We start from the raw sequence: 12,001 nt of genomic DNA, 5'->3' as shown, positions 1-12,001 counted from the left end.
TTGCTTTTTTTCTGTGGGTTCTTTTCTTATGAACTCCCCTCATACACTCTTGTTTAGCAGTTAGCGTTTTTCACTATTTTTGCCTTCAAAGCTTCAAAAAATTATATGCGAACTTCAAGACCTCACATCTCTCCTGTCAGTTAGGGCCTGTTATACAGTATGGAAGAAAACTTTATTTCTCAAGATATTTTAGTTCTTGTATTTTGTGTTCACTCGTAATTCATAGTGGGTTGCAGGTGCCATGATCTGTTCGTGAACTTCTGTTTTATGGATGTATACACACAACCCACCCCATTCAACCCACTAGTAAAACTTTATAACATTTATATACATTTCACACAGTATTGTTTGCTTCTTTGTCAATGTTTAGATTCCTCTCCAATTTTAGGCATTTTACATTTACCTTCTGGGTATACCACAGAGTGTAAGATTTAATTGCGAGTAGGAGGAGGGGCATGTGGGAAACAGGTGCAGGGGATAAGGGCAACGTTGCTCTCTGATTCTCCAGTCTGGACAGCAACAGTCAGGCCTATTCATAGTCTCGCATATTATATATTGCACCCAAAATGCCCTTCATAACTCAAGTACCTTGTCACCACCTCTCTTTTTTGAACTTCTTTATTATGTTTGCAGCCTTCTGCTGGCCCTCTCCTACAGGCCTCCCTGGTTGGGGCTTTTATTCCTTCAGTAGTCAGAGTACAATGGTGCGATCCCTTCCCAGTTTCCTTCTTATTTAGCTCTAAAGGATGGAGTGAGTGGGGACACAGTCTTAATGGGTCATCCACCTAGTGATACCCCAGCACCCTAATAATGGGGGGGGATAATGCTTCTAGCAGCAAATGGGTCTCCCCACTGTTTTCAGTGGGAGGGGTGAGCACATGCATATGTATGTGGGAGGAAGTGGGTTAGGCTCTGCATATTTTACAACAAACTGTTTTTAGCTTTCTTTAAAGCCTCAGTGTAGACTGCAATTTACTTAGCAACATTAGCCAGTCATTGCTGTGGAAGCCCATCTTGATGCAGCTTGCTTGCATTTTTGCTTAGGTCTAGGTGGTGCTAGTAGACCTTTACGCTCACACTAAATTAACTTGCATTTAAGTGCGGAGAATTTTAGGAGGAAATACTCAGCTTGTATGACTTCCATAAATAAATTAACCTTTCATCTGTAGCTTTGTTTTCATCAATAATGGTGTGCTATAATTTCTGATTTCTCCTACCTTAAGCAATTAACCAGCTGGAAGAAGGGTTCGTTACACACACAGTAATAGTTGGATTTATTCCCTGATAGGTATATAAAACATTCCACTCCCACCCTTTGAACATGGTTTCACAAGGATCCAAGGCTTGCTGCAGAGATGGAAAATATTATGATTAAAATGCAAAATTGTTCACTTCTAATCAGAAGTAAAACATTTGAAGCTACATGTGACCTGAGCACTGAAAATAATCCTATTTTAAAGCACCAAAGTATTTGTACCCAATAAGAAGGGCACAGATTAATTGAGGAGGAAACAAATTCCCCTACCCTTACCCCAGCATATTCTCGGGCAGATTTTATGAAAGTGTCCTCAGAAAGCATCTTTTTTCTCAACCCGATTTGCAGCTTTTAGAACCTTTTCCCATGATTCTGGTTCCTTATTTCAAGCCCACGGGGGCAGGAGCTGTTCTCCATTTCAAACAGCAGTACCACTACCCATATCTGTAGTATGGGATGATGTAAAATGAATAGCAGAAGCCAAATCCCTAGCAAACTCCATGGAGTTCTCCCTTTCAAGAGGTATTTTCAAAGTGGTAGTATTTAGCATTTCATGTGTGACATGCTCTCTAACCCTCCCATTCAAAATTGTTTTGTACTCTAATTTCTCACCCTCCAACTCTGCCTTATTGCTTTATTAGCAACCTTCAGTTGTTGGCCTAGAGGGTGGCACACGATGCCAATTTTTATTCCTGGGGACCATGTGTGCCACCTTTGGAATACCACATTTACATGTGTTCAGGGGAAGTCCAGACTGCTGTCGTTTCTAGGTTTGTATGGCAAAGCAGCAGGCCTCTGTCACTAGGACAGACTTTCTAAGAAAAGAAAAAATGCTTTTCATTTCTGTATTAAGTTGGGTTACCAAACTGCTCAGTGATACTGCAAATTGAGTGTGCTTCATTTGTTAATGAATTATTTCAATTTGCCGTCATCAACCTATGCAGTGTGTGAGAAAGCAGGTGGCTGTGGGAACCATAATTTTAAATGTCTTGCCTTATGCATGCAAACTTGCAACCACAGTTTCATGGTTTCTTGCTAATTTTAATTTCCTTTTGGTAGAACAGGTCAATAAAGGTAATACATGTTTTAGAAAGTTAAGCTTTCTTGTATTTCAGGAAATGAAAGCTATTTGCTTTATTTAATATCAGATTGTACTATTTCTTGCAAAAAAGTTGACTTCGACCAAAACAAAATGTATGTCCTATTTCTGCATGTGCTTCTATTATATAAATGCAAAACTATCCAGGATTTTACATGCATTCATAGATAGATAGGCACAGATCTAGCCAGGATTTAGGCCAGAAGTGAAGCTTCATATGTGTACTGCTAATAAAATGTATGCAATATAGACTTGGAAGTGGTCATTATTTATTTAAAACGCAGGTCTGTGAGCTTCTTTTTTGGTAGTGCGCAGTCTGGGTATGGGTAATGTATTGCTGTGATCACCATCATGGTTTCTCTCAATGTCGTAGTTCAGTGGTCTCCAAAGTGGGGAGCGCAAGATGATCCATCGGGGTGCGGGAAGAAAATATTAGAACTTCTATTTATATTTATATAAATATCCATATATTGGGGGTGCGTGCTCAAAAATATTTTACTGATAGGTGTGCGTGATCCAAAAAAGTTTGGAGACCACTGCTCTAAACTACTTTCACTCATTATCTACAACATAGTCAAGTGGCCTCCAAACTTTTTTGATCGCGCACCCCTATCAGTAAAAAATTTTTGAGCACCCCCCCCCCCCAATATATGTATATTTATATAAATATAAATAGAAGTTCTAATATTTTCTTCCCGCACCCCGATGGATCGTCTTGCGCACCCCCCTGGGGTGCATGCACCCCACTTTGGAGACCACTGGCTTAGAGTACTTCATACTTTTTTAAAGCACTTTTAGTAACTTTATTACCAGATCCTGCAAGTCATTCTCACAGCCACTAACTGTCATGTTGTTACAAAAGCATCATATCAGTGTATTGCAGCTCAGTGAGCTCTGAAAGGAGGAACAATCAGTTTGGGTGATAAAGATGACATATAAAAGACAGAAGCTGAGATTTATTATAGGCAATTTGGTAGAGTGGCAGGCAGCACTTAAAGGTCACTTGTCTCAAAGCTTATACCTCTTTCAACTTTGGAAATATTAGTCTATTTTCTTGTACATAATACCCTGCATCAATTGACTTTTATAGCAAAACATTACAAGGTTCAGCTTGAACATTGCAAATTCTTCCATGTATTTTATAAGCAATAAGAATAAATGCAGTTGCTAACAGTGGTAATGAACTTCTGTTCTATAACATTTTTTGACTGGTGGTACCTCTAAGTATATCCCCTCAGTTTGTAAAGGGTATTTCATATAAAATCCTTAACTGTGCAGTCATCCTGCATTAGGTGTTGATGGGGGATAGGGGGTTCATTTTGAGAGGCATTACTTGCTCCAGCAAAATTCTTTATCTTTCTACCGCAAGAGTCTGTCAAAACAGAAGAAATGTTCAGTGCAGCCAACTCATTTATTAAATAATGGACATGGAGCAGTAATAGCTTTAGAAGCTCCGGCTCCTTTTTGTGGCATTTGATAGTGTTGACCATATGTTACTGCTGTCCAACCTAGAACAGGAGATGGGGGCTGGAGAGAATGCACCAAAATTGTTTCAAGTCATTTCTGAAAGGACTAGCAATGGAAACTGTACCTTTGGCACCAGCATTGGTTGCTGTAGTACATGAGCTGTGCCTTCATTGTGCATGACATCATGGTTTAATGGAAGGATTTGAAGAATGATAATGTAGTAACTTTGTCTTACGCCCACTAATCTAATAACTGGAGGCTGTGATGGTATCTTACAGCATATGATAGAAGGTTGTACAAAACCACATTTTTTGAAGATAAAAATATTCACTAAGGCAGTGGTGTCAGACAAGCAGACTGTGGAGCCGTTTCATCTGGGACTCCTACTGGTTCTGGGAATTTGGAGGTGGGCCAGCCACTGAATTGTGGGGTATGGAGCCTTGTTGGGGTATGTGTGAGTGGCAGGAGCTGAGCAATGGGTGTGCAAGCCCCTGTGCTGCTGCCGCTTGCCCCACTGCTGGTGGTGGGTCTGGATCCGCCCTGAGGGAGCCCTGCAGCTTGGTCCTGGCTCTGTACTAAGGCAATAAGAAATGCCTAGTACTTGTTACAGTGCTTCAGTTAAATCTGAGCTGTCTCTTGCTTTGCCTTTTTTCTCCTGTTTTTGTTGTGTAAGAGGTCATTTCACAGCATATGTCAGCTCTTCAGTGGATGTGCTGACAGATACCCGATGTACCTTTTGGCCAGTATATTGAATTTTGTCAGCTGAGTGTTTTGACCTTCTTACCGTTCTCAAATCATGAAAGTGGGATATTTACTGAGACTGTAAAACTTTGGTTATTAAACACTCTTCAGAGTTGAAAATTTCCACGTCCTTGGAACAAGTGCACTGTTTCATGTCTTCTTTTGAAAATATTCTTTCCCCAGTTTTTCTCAAAGAGACAAAATATCTCCATTTCCAATTATATCTGAAAATAATATTATAGGTCTACTCAGGCAAGTTAATTCACAGTCACCTTTTTTAGATTAAAATCTAATAAAATTGGAAAAATCGAGTGATCCTTGTGTAAAATAGTGGCGTTAGGGTGCTGGAATGTCATAGCTGTTATTGACTAGCAGGCTTCGCTTGTTTCAGAATTTAGGAGATGAATCCAGTTGATGAACAGCTTAGGCAAGTAGTAAATTCAAAGACAAATAAATGTGTTGTACAGATTCAACAGATAGTGTCCATGGCAGTTCCTATCGCTTTGTGTAAGCCAAAATATACCCATAATATCAAAGGGATCTTTCAATCTCATTTGTAAGCTGTTTGTGGGAGGAACAACTTGTTTTATATTCACACATGAACATTGCAAATTCCTTGAACAGATACCTGCACATTGCTGTAATAAAATAATAATAAATAATACAATGCAACTGTTTACCTCATTTAAAAAAAAAAAAAAAAAGGAAGCCACACAAAAGTATGTGAAACATATCTGAAAACTCCTGTAACATTTATGGTTGGGGCAAGGTTTTATGCAAGTTAACGTTTTCTCCAGATCTGGCTTATAAAACAAGTCTGATGCAGATGTTCAAAAAAAAAATCTTTATGCAGTAACTTGTGTTCAGATCAGACTGACACGTTTGCTTTCCTTCTCTTTACAGCTTCCAGCAGATCTTACCAAGATGCAGATTACAGACAATCCACATCCACAGGTGACTCATGTCCCTTCCAGCCAGTCTGGATGTAGCATTGCCAGTGACTCTGGGAGCAGCAGCTTGTCTGATATATATCAGGTAAAATTGCAGAAGTTTGTTTTACTTGTTTTTACAGGCCGTGAACATTTGTAACATTCCACATTTTGCCTCATCAGTAAGATAACATTTTTAATAACTGTAATGTCAGTTATTTATGGGGCAGCTTTATGGAAACATTTCAGTTCCAGGCAATACATTTAAGTAACCGCAGTATAACTAGGACTGTGCACACAGATGATTTTTCAGTTCATTATTCTTTGGTATGAATACAAGGTGAGTAAGATGCATGTAGTATGTTTTGGATACTTGTAAATATTTTAGGTCATAGTAGTTTGTTGTCGTTTGGAAGCTCTTGGTACAGACTCAGAAAATGCAAGGCTAGCTTCACTTCAGACAAGTCCATTAGAACAATTTGACCTCCACTTACTTGTCTCCAGGTGCAAATTTTTCTACTCTTAGGATCTGTCTCCAATATGCAGTGTGAACCAGTCAGGTCCCATTAGATTTCAGGCACCTGTATGTTCTCCTTTTGAATACTAGTGACCATATATGTATATGTGGACTAACATCATGTTCTTTTTTTTTTCCTCCAAGAGATTTATTTTACTCTTGGCAGATTTTCACCTGCTTGCCCATCATCCCCTGCCCTTCATCCCTTGCCCTGTAGAACATAGTATATTCTAGATCTACATTATCCCTTCCAAAGATCCTCCGGTCTTAAGGCCCCAATGGTATGGAGAGACAAGTCATTTATCTTGTACAATCAGATCCTTAAGAGATTTCTGTGTCCCCTGTGGCAATGTTTCTCTGTTTTTCAACCCATGGGTCGTGACCCAGAAGTGGATCGTAAGAATATATGAAAGGGTCATGAACAAACTTTAAAAATGGATTCTGCTTTAAAGGGGAAATCATGGCTTTTCCCTTGCAGGGGAACTCCCTTGCAGGCTGAGTTCCACACTTATCTCCAGGTAAAAATAAACTAAAAGATTTACTAATATGCTAGGGTCCTAGGGCTGTATTATTCAGTTTAAGATTGACGCATAAACAAATATAACTTTATTGGAATGAATCTTCAGGGCTGTGAAATAGGAGCAGCTAACATACAGCAGAATTTCAGGAAAAAAAGGCTAGCTTGATTAGTGGACCATCAAGACAATTAAAAGGGAGAGAAGTACATTAACACCTGTAGAAGGAAGAGTTTAGAAGGAATTGGGTAGATTATAATGATCCATGAATTTAGTTGACTCAGTGCTGCGTGAACAGAAATGTTGCTTCCCCTGCCAGGCAGTTGATTTTAAACTTTGGGTGAAGCAGGAATCAAAGTGGGCTGCAACTGCACCAGTGCATCCCTTCTCTTCCTCCCAGATCCGCTCTGGCATAGTATTGTGTTAGCATAGTTTTAATTCTGTAACGATGGCGCTCTCTCTAAGTGTTAAACGGTTCAGTTCTGAAAGTTATTTTCTTTTAAAAATGGTTGATTAGTTGAATTAACTCTGGAGAAAAGAAACTTTGGTAACATAAAATGTTGAAGTGTTGTGGAAGATACCAGTTGTACTGGGCCTTGGCAGTCAGTTGAGTTTCTTTTGAATGTTGAATTGTTTGGACGTATAGTATAGGTAACATTTTGACCTTAACAGCAAATCTAAAAATGTCAGCAGAAGAAGATTGGTGGTATGAACATAAAGCTTTTATGATTCATGTGTAGTATGCGTGAAATGAACATTTTAAATTTACAGAGCCTTAACATTCAGTAATTTCTCCTGAGTGACTGCTGCAATGGTAATGATAGACATAGGTGGTGGGATGTTGGAGAGTAAAAAGTAATAAACTAATATTTTTATAAATTTTACGAACAGGTAGGTGAGTGTTGAAATTAAGTTTCACTTATCCCAGCCATTCCTCTGTCCAGGATGTTAAACAGGAAAAGCATGTTTATGACTGATACATCAACAGGATATTATTGCTCTCGTGTAAGAACTGATATGAATATGCAGTGGTTAACCCCTTACTTGATTGCACAAACAAATAAAAATAGGTAACTTAAGATTCTTTCTTCCCGGTCACTGCTACTGTCTGTCCTTGGAGCTGTCCATGCTTTTGTCCCCAACTCTATACATTGTAACTTCTAATTGGTTTGGCATATTACAGAAGCAGTGGTGTTTCAAATGTTGCAGAACTCCACTTTTGGTACCAAGAAAACAAGTGGTCCTTTTCTCTGAGTCAGAAAGAAATTAATTTAAATGCATTTATTTTTTATAAAGTGGGAGGTTTTAACATTTTATTTTATTGACTTGTTTTGCACCAATTGCTGCAAATGCACCTGGGTGCTTTTCAGAAAATGAGGCAATTTAGATGAAAAAGAGGGAAGTTAAATAGTCATGAATGTAATGACTCAAACAGGAAGGATGTATAACTGCTGCAGACAACCACAGTGAACTGTGACAGACATCCTGAAGGAAAGGCAGCCCATAGGCAAAACACAAGCACAACCTAGTTGATCAAAATTATATGGGGAAGGGGAGGAAGGGTGGCACTAAGGAAAAGACGACTGTTTAAGAAGGGTTTTATGTCTTTATATTAAGAACTGGCAGTGCCTTCCTTGCTGTTCATAATTTTGGTAGGTGTGTGTGAACAGTAGGCAGTGAGAACTGGTGACCAGTGATGCTTCCAGTTTGTAGTATCATTTTAAAATTGCAGTTAATTGAGTCAGAAGGTGCCTTACTTTGATACTCAGAATGTCTTGTGCCTTTAATAGTAGCCTTCAAATTGACAGGGTCTAATCAGTTCAGGGTTGCTGTTAGAAGCCTTGAAATTGGCCTGTGCTAGTAAATCTCCCAAGTTACGCAGTTAAGCTGAGTATAATTATATTTCAAAGTAGGCAGCGGAGCCAAAGACTTCTTTTGCTCTTAGGTGGCATATGCACTTAACCAATATGCAGATTACCAATATTAGTTACAATGTTAGCAGTAACCAAATAATTGTGACTCGCATTTTGCTATGCGTTTCAGCAAACTATGCACATATCTACCATGGATATAACTGCAGTTTATCATCCATATTTTCAACTTTAACTACATTGTAGTTTAGTTTGTTGAAGGGATGCAATCAAGAACTTATTTTGCTTGTAATACCTTTTGTGCTTTTACTACCCATAAACCACAACATTTTTAATAGCTTAAACATTACTGGGTTCCAGCCTGCTGCTATGGGCTGTAGGTTTGTTGTAATGCTCCATTTTTGTCACTGATTTTGGCAGCCTCTGAGAACAGAGTTGGCTGTTAACTTGCATTTCCTCTGTTGGCTTCTCATTGCAGTGACATGCCTGCTGTTTTCATTTCAATTTAAGTATCTCTGCTACATAGGGGTGGCAACTGAGGGTTCATTTTCTTCTTAAAAGACGACATCCCGTTGACCAGCGGTCCTCATTTTTCACTGGCCCATTAGCAACATTAATGAGCAAATAATGTTTTGTAAGTGAAGTCACATCTTGCTCCTCCCACGCACCCTTGGTTATAACTTTTAAATTTCCTTTGGTTCAAGCCCTGTTGATGGGAATCATAGGTAACATATTGTCTGGAAGCCATGAGTTTGGGGACTGTTGGACTAGATGAGGGTGTCCAACTTACTTCACCCCATGGGCCAGATGACCCACCTCTAGCAGCAGGTCAGTGGCTTGTTGGTGTGGTTGCCGGACCTGTAGTCCTGGTACAGCTTTGCACCCAGGGCATAAAACCTACCATCACTTGCCCTCCCCCTTTTCCCTTGCCCTTTTCCCCAGCTACCAATTTTAGTTGCCACCAGTGAGCAAAGACCCCAAATATGGTGGCAGACAAGGTCGGGGTGGGGTAGGGTGGGAGAGAGATGGGGTGAGTGATGGTGGCATTTACTGCTAGAGCCGCTCCAGTGCAGTGCAGTGTTTCTGACAGCCATGCTAACAAGTCCTGTCAACCATAATTTAACCACTCCAGCTGGCTACCAGCTGGGGAGCTCTGGCTTGGATTATACATTTCAGTCTAATCAAGTTTTGCTCTTAATTAAAGTAACTTTGAAATATGTTTGTCTGTGTGAAAGTTTAAGCTCCTTTTGGAATTCCAGTACCTTACAGGAATTGAAAGTTCCAAAAGTTCATTGTAATAAACTGATAACAACTCTGTGTTTTCCATGAATAAATCAGAATACAAGATGATAGTAACCATTGTAAATTAAAGTCATTGTCTGCACAAGGCCATATCTTTATTTCTTTAGTTTAAATAACAATAACATTGTTTCTAAATAAATAAAGTCAAGATTGGACTTGGACATTATTCTCATCACTTAGTGCATGTTAATTAATTAAGTTCATCCACAATAGTAAAAAAAAAATGGCAGTTTTTGGATCAACTATATAATTAGGAAAGATGGTATCATTGGTAGTTGGCAGGGAAACTAATCTCTTTCCTAATAATAGTTGATCCAAATAGTTGGTCCAATAAAAGGTATTACTGTACTGACCCCCACCCTTTCTTGTCATGTATTCCCTGGACCGTCATAGCTGCAACAGCACTATGACCTAAGGAGAATATTTTAAGGCAAATTAGGTTGTGGGGGGTGCTAACTGATGACACTTACATGTATTATCTCTTACAGATTACATATTAGTATGATTAAAATGCTAAATAATTTAGATCTCAAGTCTTTGAGAATATCCATGTGATCAAACTTTGCTGCAAATGCAATTTTGTTTATACTTGGTAATATACCACATGTGTAGTACTAGAATGATAAGTGTATGTCTTAAAATGGAGCACTGAAAAAGGTAACTTCACCATCTGAAATTATTTTATTTTATTCAGGACTTTTTGCCCTAGGTCATGCTAATTAGTTCATGGGCAGGGAGGTCTTTGCTTTTGTTAAAGACCCAATCCTGCCACACATTATTTGTGTACAGGATTCTAGAACCACAGAATATATTTACATGGTGCTGTTTATAAGGGATGGCGATTTTATTGTTGCCACTTTATACTCCAAAACGTAGATAATTATGCATTTATTATGTAAATATACTTACAGACTATGTAAATTTTGTTTGTGGGGGGGAAAAGGTGTATCTTAATGATTTTAATACTAAATTTGTTGTGGAATGTGAAGGTTGGTAGTGTTAGTGATACTGGGTAAAATCACGTAGGGTATTATTCTTGTGGGGGGTGGAGCAGCTTCTATAAATATCTGTGTGAATGCTGTGTATAGTTCCTCATGTTTCTCCCAATATCATTTGACCTGCCAACACTTTGTGGACCATCTGCAAATGGTCCTTGGAGGAGGGTTTGAGAACCATCTGTTGCATCTGTGAAGTAGCTGAATACAAACTGGCACTTAGTTCTTTTCCACACAGAAAGGAAGCTTGCAAGTGTTTGCTAATCATGCCCTAAATAAAGTTCAACAGCAAAAAAACCCCACCCTAAACCATGGCAAAACTTAATTCTACACAAAATTAGAACCTATATATCTAAACCCTATTTAAGTTTTAGTTTATGAAACTGGGAGTAAGGTTCATTTTGATTGAAAATGCTAATGGAGATGAAGAAAGGCTAAAAAGTCCTTGAATTAGATACTGTACTGTTTGTCTCAGATACTGCTGAGACTTTCCAGCACAATTTTTACTTGGGCTTACTTCCAAAGCAGTTAATGTGAGCTATGTAAGCCAATAAAATGATGTAATATATAATGCATTTAACCCTATACCTTATTTTTCTTGTCTGAAGGACGTACTTGTATTTAGTTCAAGCCTTATTTCTTAGATATTTATGCCAGCAATGGTTGATCATGGATAATAATTTTGGGTAAAACGCTATAGATTGAGGGCATACAAAACAAAGAATGTTGCTTGATTTATCAAGGCATTAGAGGTCAGCATTTAGCCTGTCATTGTCAACCATATTAAAATGTTAATTCACTCCAGGAGTATAATATCACAGACTATTGTTGTGATGACAGGAACTTGATAAAAATATTATTATTTAAATTCTTCAAATGAAGGTTCACTGTTCTAAAACAATTACCAGTGTATGCAGTCTAGTTCTTATTATTTTGAGTCTCAGACTTTAACCCTATACCTCTCCTATCATCTTACCCTCACTTAGTCAAGGGTCCCACCTTGATAAACATTTTGAGTTTGAGACAAGGAAAGAAAAAAATTTCAGAAGACGATCTGGGCTTTAGTCTGTCTATCTATAGAGATCTTCAATAGCATTATTTGCTCATACCAGTGGAACATAGACTGGCAAGGTCAGTAATTCTGTGGTATAGGCATGGCATTAGTTTTATTGTACAAAGCAGAGCAGATTCCAGAAGAAAAACACTGTTTCTACCTGAAAGAATGTAACTTTCTGTTAGGTGTGTATTCTCATCCTCTTTTCAACCCCTAACCTGTTTTATAGGCTTTAGGACTGAAAAAGATGAGTTTT

At 38.5% G+C, this 12,001-nt stretch overlaps 1 protein-coding gene across 5 annotated transcripts in view; it reads left to right on the top strand.

Moving 5' to 3' along the window:
- Positions 1-12,001, top strand: part of RAPGEF6 (Rap guanine nucleotide exchange factor 6) — a 232,252-nt gene that overhangs the window by 145,959 nt on the left and 74,292 nt on the right. For all 5 annotated transcript variants that reach the window (XM_090020827.1, XM_090020828.1, XM_090020825.1 and 2 more), the window contains one exon: positions 5,466-5,597. In XM_090020827.1, the coding sequence (XP_089876953.1) occupies positions 5,466-5,597 (132 nt within the window). The remainder of the gene's footprint in view (positions 1-5,465; positions 5,598-12,001) is intronic.

This window comes from Crocodylus siamensis, chromosome 10 (assembly GCF_052110815.1).
Source record: "Crocodylus siamensis isolate JL-2025a chromosome 10, ASM5211081v1, whole genome shotgun sequence".
Taxonomy (NCBI): Eukaryota; Metazoa; Chordata; order Crocodylia; family Crocodylidae; genus Crocodylus; species Crocodylus siamensis.
Note: the sequence above shows the minus strand (reverse complement) of the source record. Positions and strands in the feature narration are given on the sequence as shown.